General features: G+C 38.4%; 2 protein-coding genes across 4 annotated transcripts in view; one reads left to right on the top strand and one right to left on the bottom strand.

The window, feature by feature from the left end:
- The window catches only part of GLCE (glucuronic acid epimerase), a 102,519-nt gene that overhangs the window by 50,807 nt on the left and 30,130 nt on the right, over positions 1-21,582 (top strand). The gene's annotated exons all lie outside the window — the stretch shown is intronic.
- Positions 4,702-5,215, bottom strand: LOC119531839 (thymosin beta-4-like). The gene has a single exon (XM_037833564.1). It carries the CDS (start codon positions 5,198-5,200, stop codon positions 5,066-5,068), a length of 135 nt encoding a protein of 44 aa, XP_037689492.1. The 5' UTR covers positions 5,201-5,215; the 3' UTR covers positions 4,702-5,065.

Below are 21,582 nucleotides of genomic sequence, written 5' to 3'. Positions count from 1 at the left end.
CAGTACCAATCCTGCTCAAATGCTTCAAAAAAATTGAAGAGGAGGGAAAGCTACCTAACTCATTCTATGAAGCCAACATCACTCTAATACCAAAGCCAGATAAAGATACCACAAGAAAAGAAAATTACAGACCAATGTCTTTAATGAATATAGATGCAAAAATCCTCAACAAAATACTCACAAATGGAATGCAGCAGCACATTAAAAGAATTATACACCATGACCAAGTGGGATTTATTCCAGGTGTGCAAAGCTGTTTCAACACAAGAAAATCAATTAATGTAATGAGTAAATCAAAGGGGAAAAAGCCACATGATTATCTCGATTGATGCAGAAAAGGCATTTGAGAAAATTCAACGTCCTTTCTTGATGAAAACACTTCAAAGGATAGGAATAGAAGGGAACTTCCTCAACATGATAAAGAGAATATATGAAAAACCCATAGCTAACATTATACTCAATGGGGAAAGACTGAAAGCTTTCCCTCTAAAATCAGAAACAAGACAAGGATGCCCACTGTCACCATTGTGATTCAGCCTTGTGCTAGATGTTCTAGCTAGAGCAATTAAGCAAGAAAAAGAAATAAAGGCATCCAAATTGAAAAGGAAGAAGTAAAACTTTCACTGTTTGCAGGTGACATGATACTATATGTAGAAAATCCAGAAAAATCTACAGCAAAGCTACTAGGGCTAATATGAGTATAGCGAAGTAGCAGTGTACAAGATCACACAAAAATCAGCAGTGTTTCTATGTACTAGTAATGGGCAATCTGTGGAGGAAATCCAGAAAAAGTTCCGTTTACGATAGCAACCAAAATAATCAAATATTTAGGAATAAATTTAACCAAGTCCACAAAAGATCTATACACAGAAAACTCTAAAAAATTGCTTAAAGAAATCAAAGAAGACCTAAAAATATGGAAGGACGTACCTTGTTCATGGATTGGAAGGCTAAAGATAATTAAAATGTCAGTTCTACCCAAATTGATTTATAGATTCAATGCAATACCAGTTAAAATCCCAACAACTTACTTTGCAGAAATGGAAAAAGCAATAGAATTTATTTGGAGGGACAGGGAGCCCCAAATGGCTAAAAATATCTTGAGAAAGATAAATGAAGTGGGAGGTGTCACACCACCTGACTTTAAAGCATATTACAAAGGTACAGTGGTCAAAACAGCATGGTACTGGCAAAAAGATAGATATACTGACCAATGGAATCGAATTGAGTGTTCAGAAATAGACCCTCTCATCTACAGACAGTTGATCTTTAATGAGGCAGTGAAGTCATCTCCACTGTACAGAGCAGCCTCTTCAATAAATAGTGCTTGGAGAACTGGATATCCTTATCCAAAAGAATGAAAGAGGACCCCAGTTTCACACTTTATACACAAATTAACTCAAAATGGATCACAGACCTAAACATTAGAGCTAAGACCCTAAAACTTTTAGAAGAAAATGTAGGGAAATATCTTAAAGATCTGATGATAGAAGGTAGTATCCTAGACCTTAGACCCAAAGTGCGAGCAATGAAAGAAGAAATAGATACATGGGATCTCCTCAAATTGAACACTTTTGTGCATCAAAGGACTTTGTTAGAAAAGTAAAAAGGCAGCCTATGGAATGGGATATAATATTTGGAAACCACATATCAGATAAGGGTTTAATACCTAGAATATATAAAGAGATCCTACAACTCAACAGTTTAAGACAATCCAATTAAAAAATGGGCAGAAGACATGGAAAGACACTTTTCTGAAGAGGCAATAAAAATGGCTCAAAAACATACAAAAAAATGCCCGTCTTCACTGGCTATTAGGGAAATGTAAATCAAAACCACAATGAGTTATCTCCCATCTACTAGAATGGTCATTATCAAAAAACAGAAAACTACAAGTGCTGGAGAGGATGTGGCGAAAGAGGCAAACTTACTAACTGTTGGTAGGAATGTAGAATGGTGCAACCACTATGGAAGGCAGTGTGGCAGTTCCTCAGGAAGCTAAGTATAGAATTGTCATATGATCCAGCAATCCCATCACTAGTTATATATTTGGAGGACCTGAAGGCAGGAAAACAAATGGACATTTGCACACCAATGTTCATAGTGGCATCATTCACAATTGCTAAAAGATGGAAACAGCCCAAATGTCCATCAATGGACGAGTGGGTAAACAAACTGTGGTATACACACACAGTGGAATATTACGCAGCTGTAAGCAGGATAGAGTCATGAGACATGGAATAATGTGGAAGAACCTTGAAGACATTATGTTGAGTGAAATTAGCCAGAAACAAAAGGACAAATACTGTATGGTCTCACTAATGCGAACTAACATTAATGAGTGAACTTTGAGAGTTAAAGTTGAGAACACAGGTTATTGGGAGGTAGAAAGAGGATAGAGAGTGCACATTTGATGCTGAAAGAGTACAGAATGTTCACCAGGATTGATTGTGAAGATGCAGAAATGGATAGCACAGTAATATCTGATGGTAGCACAATATTGTAAGTACAGTGAACAAAGCTGAGTGCAAGTATGGTTGAAAGAGGAAGGCTAGGGGTATGTATGACACCAGAAGGAAAAATAAACTTAGTGAAACCTAGAATGTACAATGATAGTGATTAAATGTATGAATATAAGAATGTTTTTACGTGAAGGAGTACAAATGAGTGTCAGCATTGCAATGTGTTGAAAATGGGATGGTATCTTGAAAAATACAATCAATTCAAATTAGAATCTATAGTTAGCCAGTAGTATTGTGTTATGCTTCCATGAAATATAACAAAGACAATATACAAATGCTAAATGTCAGTAAGGGGGATATAAGGGAGGGTTATAGGATTCTTGGTGGTGGTGTTTCTCCTTTTTATTTTCTTTTATTTTTTAATTTTTCATTTTTTTTCCTCTTTGTCTTACTTTGTGGAAGAAATGAAAATGTCCTCATATGGATTGTGGTGGTGAATGCATAACTATGTGCTTATACCAGGAACTATTGATTGTTTACTTAGGATAGATTGTACGGTGTATGAATAAAACTGTTCAAAAAATAAACAGAAAGATACAAGTGCTGGAGAAAATGTGGAGAGAGGGATATGCCTATTTACTGTTGGTAGGGAAGCAGAACGGTGCAGCTCCTCTGGAGGGTTGTGTGACGGTTCCTCAAGAGGCTAGATACAGGGTCGTTATACGCTTCTGCAACCCCATTATTAGGTATATACTTGGAAGAACTGAAAGCAGGGACACAAATGGACATTTGCACACTGGTGTGTATGGTGACAGTACTCACGATTTGCAATGTATGGAGGTGGCCTAAGGGTAGGTACATAGACTGATGAATGGAAGGGCGAACTCTGATGTATACATTAAATGGAATATTGAGCAGCTGCAGGAAGGAATGAAGTTGTGAGGCATGCAACTAGGTGAATGAAACTTGAGGACGGTATATTGAGTGAAATAAGCCAGAAACGAAAAGACAAGTATTATATACAACACCTCACTAATAAGGGCTAACTATAATGTGCAAATTCTTGAGAATTGAATTCAAAAGCATAGTATCAGGGGAAGTTACCTAGATTGTAAGCTCTTACAGAAGTCACATCTATTGCTGAGTTCTTATGGTTATTTCTAAATTTTGAGATGCTCAGCTCCTTGTGTATAACCTGGTCATTCCCTAAAACTTTAGCTATCTGTGTGACACCTGAGGCTCGGATCTAGAGTTCTGTAGCTATGAAAGTCAGCACTACCCCATTCAGCAACTTTTAAAACAGCTGTAAAAGAGATAAAAGTTTAATTAGAGATATAAATGAAGCTGATTCTTGTTATGACTAAGGCAAATCAGGCCAAAGGGTAAAGGATGGTATTGACTGTGTTTTAAAACTTCAACTTCTATGTGAGACCAAAGGAAGAGATGTTTATTTGGTGCAAAATTTATATTTTCTGTACCACACTACCTAATTTAACTTGTATGGCCAGTTTATTCAAATACCATGGTTACATGGAACCTCGAATAGTGAGTGAGATCTTGTTGGTTTGTACAGATTGGTGTGATGCCCCAATACATCCCAGAGTAATTTGGGCAGAAATAAAAAAGTATTTGAAAGTTCCTTTGAGGGACTTTGGGAAAATGTGGAAATATTAAACTTCCCCATCTGGGAAATTCCTGATACTCTTGCAAGCATTAAGTTCTCCTAATTTAATAGGCCAAGCCCTCAATCTTGGGGCTTGCCCTTATGAAACTTATTCTTGCAAAGGAAAATCTAAGCCTACTTATAATTATTCCTAAGAGTCACCCCTAGAAACCTCTTGTTGCTCAGAAGTGGCCTTTCTAAGTTAACTCTGTAGGTAAGCTCACTGCCCTCCCCCACGATGTGGGACATGGGTCCCAAGGGTGTGTATCTCCCTGGTTATATGGGACATGACTCCTGGGGATAAGTCTGGCCCTAGCATTGTAGAATTGAGAAAGCCTTCTTGACCAAAAGGGGGACAGAAATAAAACTGTGGGAGATTTCAAATAGTGTCAAGAGGTCATTCTGAAGGTTATTCCTATGCATTATATAGATATCCCTTTTTAGTTTTTAATGTATTAGAATAGCTAGAAGGAAGTATCTGAAACTGTTGAACTGTAATCCAGTAGCCTTGATTCTTTTTTTTTTTTTTCAGGTTTTAAAACATTATTTGCATATTAAAAAAATTGGGCATTCCAATAATTAAAATCATTTGAACAACAACAACAAAAATATGGTACTCTGATTAAACTGCATTTTACAGCCTGTAGGGCATCTTGGACCAGCTTTGCTTTTACTCTAGATTCACTGTCGTCCCACCCAGCTTCTTCCTTCACCAACATGCAAGTTCTTTTCCTACCCTGCCAGTCAGACAGGCAGATGGAAGAGGCAGGCGCGGCCTTCCTTGTCAGTAGTTCTCGATTATTTGATGTGAAAAGGGGCAGCACAGTCATTTAAACTTGATTCAACCTCTTTGCATCTTACCAAGTTAACAGCTAAAAGAAGTAAAATAAGAAGGCAATGCTTGTGGAATGTACCGTGCATATTGGCGGCGCACACCTCATTACGATTCGCCTGCTTGCTTCTCCTGTTTGATCGTTTCTTTGGAAGGCAGTGGATTTTTCTCTTGCATTTCCGTCTTCTTCAATTTTGACTTAACAAATTTCTCAATCTCAGCCATATGGGGTTTGTCAGACATGGTTGTAGAGGAAGCCAAGCGAGGTGCGCAGGCGAGAGGAGTCCGGTCTGCCCAGTGGCCGCCGCCAAGTCAGCCTTGATTCTTGAAGATGATTGTGTAACTATATAGCTTTTTTTTTTTTTTTTTTTTAAATCTTCATTTTATTGAGATATATTCACATACCACGCAGTCATACAAAACAAATCGTACTTTCGATTGTTTACAGTACCATTACATAGTTGTACATTCATCACCTAAATCAATTCCTGACACCTTCATTAGCACACACACAAAAATAACAAGAATAATAATTAGAGTGAAAAAGAGCAATTGAAGTAAAAAAGAGCACTGGGTACCTTTGTCTGTTTGTTTCCTTCCCCTATTTTTCTACTCATCCATCCATAAACTAGACAAAGTGGAGTGTGGTCCTTATGGCTTTCCCAATCCCATTGTCACCCCTCATAAGCTACATTTATATACAACTGTCTTCAAGATTCATGGGTTCTGGGTTGTAGTTTGATAGTTTCAGGTATCCACCACCAGCTACCCCAATTCTTTGGAACCTAAAAAGGGTTGTCTAAAGTGTGCATAAGAGTGCCCGCCAGAGTGACCTCTCAGCTCCTTTTGGAATCTCTCTGCCACTGAAGCTTATTTCATTTCCTTTCACATCCCCCTTTTGGTCAAGAAGATGTTCTCCGTCCCACGATGCCGGGTCTACATTCCTCCCTGGGAGTCATATTCCACGTTGCCAGGGAGATTCACTCCCCTGGATGTCTGATCCCATGTAGTGGGGAGGGCAGTGATTTCACCTTTCAAGTTGGCTTAGCTAGAGAGAGAGGGCCACATCTGAGCAACAAAGAGGCATTCGGGAGGAGGCTCTTAGACACAATTATAGGGAGGCCTAGCCTCTCCTTTGCAGCAGCCGTCTTCCCAAAGGTAAAAGCCCATTCAGGGTGGGCCCTTATCGGTGGAGCTATATAAATGAGCTGACTCGGGGGGAAGAAAGAGTGCAGCTGGGAGTGATGTTTTGAAGAGAAGCAAGCTTGCTAGAAAGGAACGTCCTGGGAGAAAGCCGTTTTGAGGCCGGAGCTTTGGAGCAGATGCCAGCTGCCTTCCTAGCTAACAGAGTTTTCCGGACACCACTGGCCATCCTCCGGTGAAGGTACCCGATTGCTGAGGTGTTACCTTGGATGCTTTGTGGCCTTAAGACTGTAACTGTGTAGTGAAATAAACCCCCATTTTATAAAAGCCTATCCATCTCTGGTGTTTTGCATTCTCCAGCATTAGCAAACTAAGACAGATTTTATGGTGTGACTATGTAATTGTGAAAACCTTGAGACTGACACTCCCTTTATCCAGTGTAAGGACAGATAGTAAGAAAATAAAGATAAATTATAAATAAATAATAGGGGGGGAAAGGGGTGTGGGATGTTTGGGTGTTCTTTTTTATTTTTATTATTATTTTTTTGGAGTAATGAAAATGTTCAAAAATTGTGGCAATGAATGCACAACTGTATGATGATAGCATGAACCATTGTACACTTTGAATGATTATCTGGTATATGAATATATCTCAATAAAATTGCATTAAAAATAATAATATTCTTGAACACCCTCCCCCTACCCATCCTGTTTTCAGTAACTGAACATATGTACAGTGCCTAACATATGTTAAAAGTGCTCATTAAATATTTCCTGTCCCTGTATTCCTCCTCCCCCAAAAAAGAACAACTCCCCTTTTTATTCAAATGAGTTTCCTTGTTTTGTTTTGTTTGTCTCACAAAAGTTTAAGGATAGATTAGAGTAGCAGGGTTGACCCACCCATGGAATGCTGCAGCTGATTTTTAGCACACATCCTGGACTATGGTAAAACTAGATTGTCATACAGCTAACACAAGCCGATAGATTAGGTTGAGGACAAACATGACTGTAAACACTGAGACTAGATACCTGTCTTCAATGTGACTGAATAAGACTCATTTTAATTTAGTATTTATTCCTCGTACAATGGATAAGACATTGGGATAGGCATCAGTAGGAAAAATAATTAAATAAAATATGCCTAGGTATATGACTAATTGTAAACCAGACATCAGGAATTTCTGTAACTGAGATGTAAGTAAAGGACTACAAAGGAAGAGAGTGATTAATTTATTCTTTGGGAAGGACTCTCTGATGAGTTGGTGTGGCAGAGACTTCTAGTTTCCTCTCAGTATCTATTATTCCCTCCTTATTAGTAACAGAATCCTGATTTTTTTACTTGGCTCATTGCTACCTGGAATACAAAAGGTATTTCCTAGCCTCCCTTGGAGCTAGTGGTGGCCATGTAAATAAAATTTGGTTAATGAAATGTCAGTAGTCATGTTGAAAAATTTGAGGAATGTCATTAAAGGGAATTGATTCTACCGAGAAAGATGCTCTTTGTCTTTCTACTTCTTTCCACACAGACATGATGGCTGAGGCTTCAGTAGCTTATTGGATCATAGAATGTAGAAAGATAGAAGTGTTTTTGTCCTTGATGAATGTGTAGCTGCATTAATGCTCCAGACCACCTACTTCTGGATTTCTTTTACTTGAATGAAAAATAACTTGTTATAACTTAAAGGGTTTATTTCTGGTATCTTTTATCAGCAGCAGAACTTAATTCTAACATACATAGGTAGCAGTATGGGTACATACATCTGACTCCCTTTAATCCCACCTCCAGTTGCCATTGAACTGACCCATAGACTGTAAATGTATCTGAAAATTGTACACCAGCACTGGAAGCATGGAAAACGGTGTTCATATACCAGAAATGTCAAGAAATTTCTATTAGAAATAATCTAGATAGTCCCACTGAAAGGAATTAGGAGTCTTTGAAGAAATGGCTGCTTCAGGTTTTTGGGCAGGAAATGTACCTGATGGACCTGGGATGTCTTCTCATATAAAAATACAAAGAAGCTATCAAACAGTACTTGAGTTGTATCAAAAGGAACAAACTTGAAGAGATTCTGCAAGGGTTAAAAGTATATTCTCTCCCTCCACAGCCCCAGGAGAGGGAAGTGTCTCCTTTCCTTAGATTCCTTTAGTTAATTATAAAAGCAATCACTGTCAAGGCTGGGCTCCGGAATTTCATTTCGTGAGCATCAGATACAAAAAAAAAGCAATTAGGCCTACGGACCTAAATTTTTTGCTGCAAAAACAAAGGACAAGGGAGAGGCGGGGCAAGACGGCAGACTGGTGAGCTGTAAGTTTTAGTTACTCCTCCAGGAAAGTAGGTAAAAAGCCAGGAACTGCGTGGACTGGACACCACAGAGCAATCTGTCTTTGGGCATACTTCATACAACACTCATGAAAACGTGGAACTGCTGAGATCAGCGAAATCTGTAAGTTTTTGCGGCCAGGGGACTCGCGCCCCTCCCTGACAGGCTCAGTCCCGGGGGAGGAGGGGCTGTCAGCTCCGGGAAGGAGAAGGGAGAACTGCAGTGGCTGCTCTTATAGAAAACTCATTCTACTGATTCAAACTCCAACCATAGACTGAGACCAGACACCAGAGACTCTGAGAGCAGCCAGCCCAGCAGAGAGGAGACAGGCATAGAAAAAAAACAACACGGAAAACTCCAAAATAAAAGCAGAGGATTTTTGGAGTTCTGGTGAACACAGAAAGGGGAAGGGTGGAGCTCAGGCCTTGAGGCGCATATGCAAATCCCGAAGCAAAGCTGATCTCTCTGCCCTGTGCACCTTTCCTTAATGGCCCTGGTTGCTTTGTCTATTAGCATTTCAATAACCCATTAGATCTCTGAGGAGGGCCGTTTTTTTTTTGTTTTTTTTTTTGTTTTTTTTTTTTTAAATCCTTTTTGCTTTTTTCTAAAACAATTACTCTAAGAAGCACAATACAGAAAGCTTCAAAGAATTGCAATTTGGGCACGTCAAGTCAAGAGCAGAACTAAGAGAGCTCTGAGACAAAAGGCAATAATCCAGTGGCTGAGAAAATTCACTAAACAACACAACTTCCCAAGAAAAGGGGGGTGTCCGCTCACAGCCACCATCCTGGTGGACAGGAAACACTCCTGCCCATCGCCAGCCCCATAGCCCAGAGCTGCCACAGACAACCCAGTGTGACGGAAGTGCTTCAAATAACAGGCACACACCACAAAACTAGGCGTGGACATTAGCCTTCCCTGCAACCTCAGCTGAATCTCCCAGAGCTGGGAAGGTGGAGCAGTGTGAATTAACAAAGCCCCATTCAGCCATCATTTGAGCAGACTGGGAGCCTCCCTACACAGCCCAGCAGCCCAGAACTGCCCTGGGGGGACGGCACTCACCTGTGACATAGCACAGTCATCCCTCAACAGAGGACCCGGGGTGCACAGCCTGGAAGAGGGGCCCACTTGCAAGTCTCAGGAGCCATACGCCAATACCAAAGACTTGTGGGTCAGTGGCAGAGACAAACTGTGGCAGGACTGAACTGAAGGATTAGACTATTGCAGCAGCTTTAAAACTCTAGGATCATCAGGGAGATTTGATTGTTAGGGCCAACCCCCCTCCCCGACTTCCCAGAAACACGCCCCACATACAGGGCAGGCAACACCAACTACACACGCAAGTCTGGTACACCAATTGGGCCCCACAAGACTCACTCCCCCACTCACCAAAAAGGCTAAGCAGGGGAGATCTGGCTTGTGGAGAACAGGTGGCTCGTGGACGCCACCTGCTGGTTAGTTAGAGAAAGTGTACTCCACGAAGCTGTAGATCTGATAAATTAGAGATAAGGACTTCAATAGGTCTGCAAACCCTAAAAGAACCCTATCAAGTTCAACAAATGCCACGAGGCCAAAAACAACAGAAAATTATAAAGCATATGAAAAAACCAGACGATATGGATAACCCAAGCCCAAGCACCCAAATCAAAAGACCAGAAGAGACACACCACCTAGAGCAGCTACTCAAAGAACTAAAGATGAACAATGAGACCCTAGTACGGGATATGAAGGAAATCAAGAAGACCCTAGAAGAGCATAAAGAAGACATTGCAAGACTAAATAAAAAAATGGATGATCTTATGGAAATTAAAGAAACTGTTGACCAAATTAAAAAGATTCTGGACACTCATAGTACAAGACTAGAGGAAGTTGAACAACGAATCAGTGACCTGGAAGATGACAGAATGGAAAATGAAAGCATAAAAGAAAGAATGGGGAAAAAAATTGAAAAACTCGAAATGGACCTCAGGGATATGATAGATAATATGAAACGTCCGAATATAAGACTCATTGGTGTCCCAGAAGGGGAAGAAAAGGGTAAAGGTCTAGGAAGAGTATTCAAAGAAATTGTTGGGGAAAACTTCCCAAATCTTCTAAACAACATAAATACACAAATCATAAATGCTCAGCGAACTCCAAATAGAATAAATCCAAAAAAACCCACTCCGAGACATATACTGATCACACTGTCAAACATAGAAGAGAAGGAGCAAGTTCTGAAAGCAGCAAGAGAAAAGCAATTCACCACATACAAAGGAAACAGCATAAGACTAAGTAGTGACTACTCAGCAGCCACCATGGAGGCGAGAAGGCAGTGGCACGATATATTTAAAATTCTGAGTGAGAGGAATTTCCAGCCAAGAATACTTTATCCAGCAAAGCTCTCCTTCAAATTTGAGGGAGAGCTTAAATTTTTCACAGACAAACAAATGCTGAGAGAATTTGCTAACAAGAGACCTGCCCTACTGGAGATACTAAAGGGAGCCCTACAGACAGAGAAACATAGACAGGACAGAGAGACTTGGAGAAAGGTTCAGTACTAAAGAGATTCGGTATGGGTACAATAAAGGATATTAATAGACAGAGGGAAAAATATGGTAAACATAATCCAAAGGATAAGATGGCCGATTCAAGAAATGCCTTCACGGTTTTAACGTTGAATGTAAATGGATTAAACTCCCCAATTAAAAGATATAGATTCGCAGAATGGATCAAAAAAAATGAACCATCAATATGTTGCATACAAGAGACTCATCTTAGACACAGGGACACAAAGAAACTGAAAGTGAAAGGATGGAAAAAAATATTTCATGCAAGCTACAGCCAAAAGAAAGCAGGTGTAGCAATATTAATCTCAGATAAAATAGACTTCAAATGCAGGGATGTTTTGAGAGACAAAGAAGGCCACTACATACTAATAAAAGGGGCAATTCAGCAAGAAGAAATAACAATCGTAAATGTCTATGCACCCAGTCAAGGTGCCACAAAATACATGAGAGAAACACTGGCAAAACTAAAGGAAGCAATTGATGTTTCCACAATAATTGTGGGAGACTTCAACACATCACTCTCTCCTATAGATAGATCAACCAGACAGAAGACCAATAAGGAAATTGAAAACCTAAACAATCTGATAAATGAATTAGATTTAACAGACATCTACAGGACATTACATCCCAAATCACCAGGATGCACATACTTTTCTAGTGCTCACGGAACTTTCTCCAGAATAGATCATATGCTGGGACATAAAACAAGCCTCAATAAATTTAAAAAGATTGAAATTATTCAAAGCACATTCTCTGACCACAATGGAATACAATTAGAAGTCAATAACCATCAGAGACTTAGAAAATTCACAAATACCTGGAGGTTAAACAACACACTCCTAAACAATCAGTGGGTTAAAGAAGAAATAGCAAGAGAAATTGCTAAATATATAGAGACGAATGAAAATGAGAACACAACATACCAAAACCTATGGGATGCAGCAAAAGCAGTGCTAAGGGGGAAATTTATAGCACTAAACGCATATATTAAAAAGGAAGAAAGAGCCAAAATCAAAGATCTAATGGATCAACTGAAGAAGCTAGAAAATGAACAGCAAACCAATCCTAAACCAAGTACAAGAAAAGAAATAACAAGGATTAAAGCAGAAATAAATGACATAGAGAACAAAAAAACAATAGAGAGGATAAATATCACCAAAAGTTGGTTCTTTGAGAAGATCAACAAGATTGACAAGCCCCTAGCTAGACTGACAAAATCAAAAAGAGAGAAGACCCATATAAACAAAATAATGAATGAAAAAGGTGACATAACTGCAGATCCTGAAGAAATTAAAAAAATTATAAGAGGATATTATGAACAACTGTATGGCAACAAACTGGATAATGTAGAAGAAATGGACAATTTTCTGGAAACATATGAACAACCTAGACTGACCAGAGAAGAAATAGAAGACCTCAACCAACCCATCACAAGCAAAGAGATCCAATCAGTCATCAAAAATCTTCCCACAAATAAATGCCCAGGGCCAGATGGCTTCACAGGGGAATTCTACCAAACTTTCCAGAAAGAACTGACACCAATCTTACTCAAACTCTTTCAAAACATTGAAGAAAATGGAACACTACCTAACTCATTTTATGAAGCTAACATCAATCTAATACCAAAACCAGGCAAAGATGCTACAAAAAAGGAAAACTACCGGCCAATCTCCCTAATGAATATAGATGCAAAAATCCTCAACAAAATACTTGCAAATCGAATCCAAAGACACATTAAAAAAATCATACACCATGACCAAGTGGGGTTCATTCCAGGCATGCAAGGATGGTTCAACATAAGAAAAACAATCAATGTATTACAACACATTAAAAACTCGAAAGGGAAAAATCAATTGATCATCTCAATAGATGCTGAAAAAGCATTTGACAAAATCCAACATCCCTTTTTGATAAAAACACTTCAAAAGGTAGGAATTGAAGGAAACTTCCTCAACATGATAAAGAGCATATATGAAAAACCCACAGCCAGCATAGTACTCAATGGAGAGAGACTGAAAGCCTTCCCTCTAAGATCAGGAACAAGACAAGGATGCCCGCTATCACCACTGTTATTCAACATTGTGCTGGAAGTGCTAGCCAGGGCAATCCGGCAAGACAAAGAAATAAAAGGCATCCAAATTGGAAAAGAAGAAGTAAAACTGTCATTGTTTGCAGATGATATGATCTTATATCTAGAAAACCCTGAGAAATCAACGATACACCTACTAGAGCTAATAAACAAATTTAGCAAAGTAGCGGGATACAAGATTAATGCACATAAGTCAGTAATGTTTCTATATGCTAGAAATGAACAAACTGAAGAGACACTCAAGAAAAAGATACCATTTTCAATAGCAACTAAAAAAATCAAGTACCTAGGAATAAACTTAACCAAAGATGTCAAAGACCTATACAAAGAAAACTACGTAACTCTACTAAAAGAAATAGAAGGGGACCTTAAAAGATGGAAAAATATTCCATGTTCATGGATAGGAAGGCTAAATGTCATTAAGATGTCAATTCTACCCAAACTCATCTACAGATTCAATGCAATCCCAATCAAAATTCCAACAACCTACTTTTCAGACTTGGAAAAGCTAGTTATCAAATTTATTTGGAAAGGGAAGATGCCTCGAATTGCCAAAGACACTCTAAAAAAAAAAAACGAAGTGGGAGGACTTATACTCCCTGACTTTGAAGCCTATTATAAAGCCACAGTTGCCAAAACAGCATGGTACTGGCACAAAGATAGACATATAGATCATTGGAATCGAATTGAGAATTCAGAGATAGACCCTCAGATCTATGGCCGACTGATCTTTGATAAGGCCCCCAAAGTCACCGAACTGAGCCATAATGGTCTTTTCAACAAATGGGGCTGGGAGAGTTGGATATCCATATCCAAAAGAATGAAAGAGGACCCCTACCTCACCCCCTACACAAAAATTAACTCAAAATGGACCAAAGATCTCAATATAAAAGAAAGTACCATTAAACTCCTAGAAGATAATGTAGGAAAACATCTTCAAGACCTTGTATTAGGAGGCCACTTCCTAGACTTTACACCCAAAGCACAAGCAACCAAAGAGAAAATAGATAAATGGGAACTCCTCAAGCTTAGAAGTTTCTGCACCTCAAAGGAATTTCTCAAAAAGGTAAAGAGGCAGCCAACTCAATGGGAAAAAATTTTTGGAAACCATGTATCTGACAAAAGATTGATATCGTGCATATACAAAGAAATCCTACAACTCAATGACAGTAGTACAGACAGCCCAATTATAAAATGGGCAAAAGATATGAAAAGACAGTTCTCTGAAGAGGAAATACAAATGGCCAAGAAACACATGAAAAAATGTTCAGCTTCACTGGCTATTAGAGAGATGCAAATTAAGACCACAATGAGATACCATCTAACACCGATTAGAGTGGCTGCCATTAAACAAACAGGAAACTACAAATGCTGGAGAGGATGTGGAGAAATTGGAACTCTTATTTATTGTTGGTGGGACTGTATAATGGTTCAGCCACTCTGGAAGTCAGTCTGGCAGTTCCTTAGAAAACTAGATATAGAGCTACCATTCGATCCAGCGATTGCACTTCTCGGTATATACCCGGAAGATCGGAAAGCAGTGACACGAACAGATATCTGCACGCCAATGTTCATAGCAGCATTATTCACAATTGCCAAGAGATGGAAACAACCCAAATGTCCTTCAACAGATGAGTGGATAAATAAAATGTGGTATATACACACGATGGAATACTACGCGGCAGTAAGAAGGAACGATCTGGTAAAACATATGACAACATGGATGAACCTTGAAGACATAATGCTGAGCGAAATAAGCCAGGCACAAAAAGAGAAATATTATATGCTACCACTAATGTGAACTTTGAAAAATGTAAAACAAATGGTTTATAATGTAGAATGTAGGGGAACTAGCAGTAGAGAGCAATTAAGGAAGGGGGAACAATAATCCAAGAAGAACAGATAAGCTATTTAACGTTCTGGGGATGCCCAGAAATGACTATGGTCTGTTAATTTCTGATGGATGTAGTAGGAACAAGTTCACTGAAATGTTGCTATATTATGTAACTTTCTTGGGGTAAAGTAGGAACATGTTGGAAGTTAAGCAGTTATCTTAGGTTAGTTGTCTTTTTCTTACTCCCTTGTTATGGTCTCTTTGAAATGTTCTTTTATTGTATGTTTGTTTTCTTCTTAACTTTTTTTTCATACAGTTGATTTAAAAAAGAAGGGAAAGTTAAAAAAAAAAAAAAAAAGGAAAAAGACAAACAAGGAAAAAAAAAAAAAAAGATGTAGTGCCCCCTTGAGGAGCCTGTGGAGAATGCAGGGGTATTCGCCTACCCCACCTCCATAGTTGCTAACATGACCACAGACATAGGGGACTGGTGGTTTGATGGGTTGAGCCCTCTACCATAAGTTTTACCCTTGGGAAGACGGTTGCTGCAAAGGAGAGGCTAGGCCTCCCTGTATTTGTGCCTAAGAGTCTCCTCCTGAATGCCTCTTTGTTGCTCAGATGTGGCCCTCTCTCTCTGGCTAAGCCAACTTGAAAGGTGAAATCACTGCCCTCCCCCCTACGTGGGATCAGACACCCAGGGAAGTGAATCTCCCTGGCAACGTGGAATATGACTCCCGGGGAGGAATGTAGACCCGGCATCGTGGGATGGAGAACATCTTCTTGACCAAAAGGGGGATGTGAAAGGAAATGAAATAAGCTTCAGTGGCAGAGAGATTCCAAAACGAGCCGAGAGATCACTCTGGTGGGCACTCTTATGCACACTTTAGACAACCTTTTTTAGGTTCTAAAGAATTGGGGTAGCTGGTGGTGGATACCTGAAACTATTAAACTACAACCCAGAACCCATGAATCTCGAAGACAGTTGTATAAAAATGTAGCTTATGAGGGGTGACAGTGGGATTGGGAAAGCCATAAGGACCAAACTCCACTTTGTCTAGTTTATGGATGGATGTGTAGAAAAGTAGGGGAAGGAAACAAAGAGACAAAGGTACCCAGTGTTCTTTTTTACTTCAATTGCTCTTTTTCACTCTAATTATTATTCTTGTTATTTTTGTGTGTGTGCTAATGAAGGTGTCAGGGATTGATTTAGGTGATGAATGTACAACTATGTAATGGTAATGTAAACAATCGAAAGTACAATTTGTTTTGTATGACTGCGTGGTATGTGAATATATCTCAATAAAATGATGATTAAAAAAAAACAAAAAACAAAGGACAGGACGAAAGAGAATTAAAAAATTTTTTTCAGTGAAAAAAAAAAAAAGTATATTCTACTCACCTATCCTTCTGAAAGAATTATTTAAAAACATTCCAGCTGACTGAGAGATTTTTCAATATGCAAAGAGAGAGCTTACAGCTTTCTTTCAAGTATGATTTTGTCTTAGAGTTTAGCTAATTCTTTAATCCCTGTTTTGTTAATTATAGAAAGCAAGAACATTAATTCAGCCAGTCAACCAAGATGGTGGTGGAGGCACTCCTGGATTCTATTCTCCTACAGAATCTTTGAAGTACTAGTAAAAACTGACAGAACCATTTCCCTCAGAACCCCAGAAAACAATTAAAGGATTGCAGTAACTTCGCAAGCACCAAATCAAGAAAAAGGCGACTTAAAAATGGTGCTCATCCCTCCCCTACTCAGTGTGCGTCAGCCTGTGCTCTTCAGTATGGGTCCCAGAGGGAGCAAAGTAACCCCTAGTCCATCTACTTGGGTGTATGTATATCTGAGCTAGTCTATCTTGTGGCAGCCTGAAGGACTGAAACAGGATATTCGTCTTTGGCTCATTGCCCCAGAACTTGCCCTCCACAGAGAAGCAGCTTGGGGACAACTAAATCAGTGTAGGAAACAATCAAATCACAGTGGCCTAGGGCAAAGGATTACTGGTTTTTATTGAAGAAGAGCACCAGCCAATACAGAGTCAATTTGCAAAGACTGTTAAAGGTGTTTTTTGCATTGTTGTGTTGTTTTTGTTAGCTCTTGGCATTCAAGGAAATCTGTGTCATATCACTAACTGGACACAAACTTGAGGAACAGACAGTTCAGGGACTAAATTCCAGATATAATACATTAAAATGTACAGTGTGCATCAGCAGGTGGTAAGGCAAACACACACACACACAAAAACAGGAAATCATGGCCCATCCAAAGGAACAAAATAAGCAAACCATCAATAAAAGAAGACCAGACTTTGGATATATATTAAAAAAAAATTTTTTTTAAATGCTTTTAAATATGCTCACAGGCTTAAAGGAAAACACTGACAACAGACTAAAGGGTATCAAGAAAATAATAAATGAGAATTTCAATAAAGAGAGAAATTATCTTTAAAAAAAAGAACCAAACAGAAATATTGGAGTTGAAATCCATAGTACTGGAAATTAAAAATTCTCCAGAGGTAATTTTTTAACAGCAGATTGGAGCTGACAGAAGAAAGACTGTGAACTCAAAAACAAGACAATTGAAATTATTCAGACTGAGGAGCAGAAAGGAAAAAAATAATGAAGAAAAGTGAAGAGAACTTAAGAGATCCATGGGACACCATCAGTCATACCAATATACACATTATGGGAATCCCAGAAGGAAAGGAGAGAAAAGGGCAGAGAGAATATTCAAAGAAATAAAATGTACCATATTTAACTAAAGACATGAATATATACATCCAAGAAACCCAACAAACCCCCAAAAAATATAAACTGAAAGAGACCCACACCCAAACACATTACAGTCAAACTGTTGAATGCCAAAGGCAAAGAATCCTGAAAGCTGCAAGAGAGAGGCAATTTGTCAAATACAATGGAATTCTGATTAGATTGTGCCGGTTGCCATCAGAAACCGTGGAGGCAAAAAGGCAGTGGGGTGAAATATTTAAAGTGCTAAAAAAAATAATGCCAATCAAGAATTTATGTCCCGTGAAACAGTCTTTCAAAAATTATTTACTCCCATATGGATAGGTTCTCAATCTTGGTGTGCATTCCTCTGTGTATGAACCCATTGTAGGTAGGACCTCTTGAAAATGTTATTTTTGATTGGGGTGTAGCCAATGAAGCAGAGTAGGCCTTGATCCAGATTACTGGTGGCCTTATAAGCCAGTCTACAGCCTTGTGTAGAAAAAGTATCAGGGGATATTCCAGGGAGACTCAGTGGATCTGAACATTGTAGAGGACTACCAGGGCACAGAAAAAGACAGAGGCAATAAGCACCTAAAAGCAGTCATAGTAATGGTTAGTGTGAATGTATGTGGAGAGACAGAGAGAATGCCATCGGGAGTCAGCAGGAAACCAAAAGGAGGAGAGGACCCTGCGATATTATGGGAAAGTCAAGGAACCCAAGGATTGCTGGCCAGCCATAATGCTACTGACCCAAGAAGAAAGCCAGCCTTCTATCCTTGGAAAACATGAACCAAAAAATTACCTCTGTTTAAGCCAAAGGCAGTTTGTGGTTTTTGTCACAGCAGCCTGGCAAACTAAGACAGAAACTAAGATACTCCTGGATAAACAAAAGCTGAGGATATTTATCACCACTAGACCTGCCCTACAAGCAATGCTAAACAGTGTTGTACAGAATGAAAGAAAGGACACTAGAAATATACACAAAAGTAAATGAAAGGACTCAAAATGATTGACTACAAAATATCAAATAAATATGTAAATAGGTAGTAATGGAAGAATGGGGGGGGAGGTGACTATAAGACTTAACAAAAACCAAACAGAAAAATGGCAGAAAAAAAGTCCTACATAATCAGCAGTTAATTTAAATGTAAATGGATAAAACTCTCCAATAAAAAAGCAGAGATTGGCAAATTCAAAAACATGATCCAACTAAATCTTGTCTACAGGAGACTCACTTTTCTCTAGACATAAATGGATTGAAAGTGAAAGAATGGAGAATGATAGTCCGTGCAAGTAGCCTCCAAAAGAGAGCTGCAGCAGCTATACTAATATCAGATGAAATGGACTTTAAATAAACTGTTACAAGGGACAAAGAAGGACACTAATACTGATAAAAAGGGTTAGTTCAACAGGAAGATAAAACAGCACAGCCCCAAAATATTGATGCAAATATTGATAGACTTGAAGGGGAAGATAGACAGTTCTATATTAATACTAGGAGACTTCAACATCCCACTTTCAGCAGTGGAAAAAAGCATCTACACAGAAGATCAATAAGGAAATAGAAGACTTGAATGATATAAAATACCAACTATATCTAACAGACATATAGACACTTCAGCCAACAACAAAAGAAAACACCTTCACAAGTACAGTAGATCATTTTCTAGGATAGACTGTATGCTAGGTCTCAAAACCAATCTTAATGAATTTTAAAAGGTTGGAATCATTATATATATCTTCTCCAACCACAGTATAATGAAGCTAGAAATCAATAACAGAAAGAGAAATGGAAAAGTCACAAATATGCAGATATTAAAGAAGATACTCTTCAACAACCACTGGGTCAAAGAAGAAGTCAAAAAGGAAATTAGGAACTATCTTGAGGTAAATGAAAATGAAAACATGACATACCAAAACTTATATGATACAGCAAAGGCATTGCTCAGAGGGAAATTTATAGCTATGAATGCCTATATTAAAAAAGAAGATCTCAAATCAGTACCCTAATTTCACATCTGGAGGAACTGATGTGAATTTCACATCTGGAGGAACTGATGAAAAGAAGAGCAAACCAAACTTAAAGTTAGTAGAAGAAAAGAAGTAATATGGTAAAGCAGAGATAAATGAAATAAAGAATAGAAAAACAATTGAGAGAATCAGTGAGACCAAAATTGGTACTTTGAAAAGAATAAAATTGGCAAGCCTCTAGGTTACCTGAAAAAAAGAGAGAAAAGGGGTAGCATAAGGGAGGAAAGGAGAGAGAAGACACAAACTGAAAAAATTCAAAATGAAAGGGGGACATCACCACTTATCTTGCAGAAATTAAAAGGAATGTAAGAATTCAATAAACAATTGAATGCTAACAAATTAGATAATCGAGAGAAAATGGGCAAAGTCCTAGAAACACACAATTTACTTAAACTGACTCAAGTAGAAAAAGGTCTCAACAGCCTACAACACATGAAGAGACTGAATCAGTAATCATAAACCTCATAACAAAGAAGAGTCCAGGACCAGATGGCTTCTCTCATGAATTCTGCCAAACATTCAAAGAGGAGTTAACACCAGTCCTTCTCAACTTTTCAAAAAAATTGAAGAGGAGGGATTTCTTCGTATCTCACAGAATGAGAATTTTAAAATTGAAATTTAAAAAGTAGTTTCATTCACAATAGCTCCTAAATGAATAAAATACCTAGGAATATATTTAACCAAGGAGGTGAAGGACTTGTACATTGAAAACTACAAAACACTGCTGAATGAAATTTAAGAAGACCTAAATAAATGTCAAGACATCCCATGTTCATGGGTAGGAATACTTAAGATGTCAATGCTACCCAAAATGTTCAGATTCAACAAAATACCTATCAAAATCCCAGCTTCCTTTTTTGCAGAAATGGAAAAGCCAATCCACAAATTCATATGGAGTCTCAAGAGGCCCCGAATTGTCAACTCAATATTGCAAAGGAAGAACAAAGTTAAAAATCTCATACTTCCTGATTTCAGAACTTGTTACAAAGGCACAATATTCAAATCAGTGTGGTACTGACATAGGAATAGTCATACAGACCAATAGAATTGAGATTTCAGAAATAAACCCATACATCTATGGCCAGCTGATTTTTGACAAGGGTGCCAAGTGTATTAATTTTGGAGAAAGAACAGTTTTTTCAACAAATGGTGCTGGGAAAACTGGATATCCACTTGCAAAAAAATGAAGTTCAACTCCTATTTCACACCACATACAAAAATTAAATGGATCAAGGACCTAAACATAAGAGCTTAAACCCTACAACTCCCAGAGGAAAACATCGGCAGGAACCTTCATAACCTTAGATTTGGTAGTGATTTCTTGGATATAATAGCACAAGCACAACAACAAAGAAAAATAGAGATAAAATGAACTTTTTATGGTCAAAATGAAAAACTTTTGTACATAAAAGGACACTATCAAGAAAGTGCAAAGAAAACCAGCAGAGCGGGAGAACTTAATTGCTAACCTTATAGCTGATAAGGATTTAATATTCAGGGATATATAAAAAAACTGCTATAACTCAGCAAAAAAAAAAAAAGACAACCCATTTAAAAATAGGCAAAGGACTTGAATAGACATTTTACACAAATGGCCAATAAGCCCATGAAAAGATACTCAGCATCATCATTGGTCATTAGGAAATGCAAATCAAAACCACTGTGAGGTATCACATCCCACCCAAGAAGAGGGCTACTATTAACAAAACAGAAAATAACAAGTGTTGACGAGGATGGGGAAAAATAGGAATCCTTAAACGTTGCTGGTGTAATTTAAAATGGTTCATCCACTGTGGAAATCAGTTTGGTGACGGTTACTCAGAAAGTTAAACATAGAATTACTTTGTGACCCAGCAATCCCATTCTTGGTATATACCCAAAAGAATTGAAAGCAGGGACTTGAACAGATATTTGCACACCACTATTCATAG

The sequence above is a fragment of the Choloepus didactylus genome, chromosome 4, assembly GCF_015220235.1.
Source record: "Choloepus didactylus isolate mChoDid1 chromosome 4, mChoDid1.pri, whole genome shotgun sequence".
Classification (NCBI taxonomy): domain Eukaryota; kingdom Metazoa; phylum Chordata; class Mammalia; order Pilosa; family Megalonychidae; genus Choloepus; species Choloepus didactylus.
The sequence above is the reverse complement of the archived record's forward strand: the minus strand, read 5'-3'. Positions and strand labels throughout refer to the sequence as shown.

What these genes read in the sequence shown, in the direction of transcription:
- LOC119531839 (XM_037833564.1), bottom strand. Translation starts at nt 5,200, where the DNA reads ATGTCTGACAAACCCCATATGGCTGAGATTGAGAAATTTGTTAAGTCA.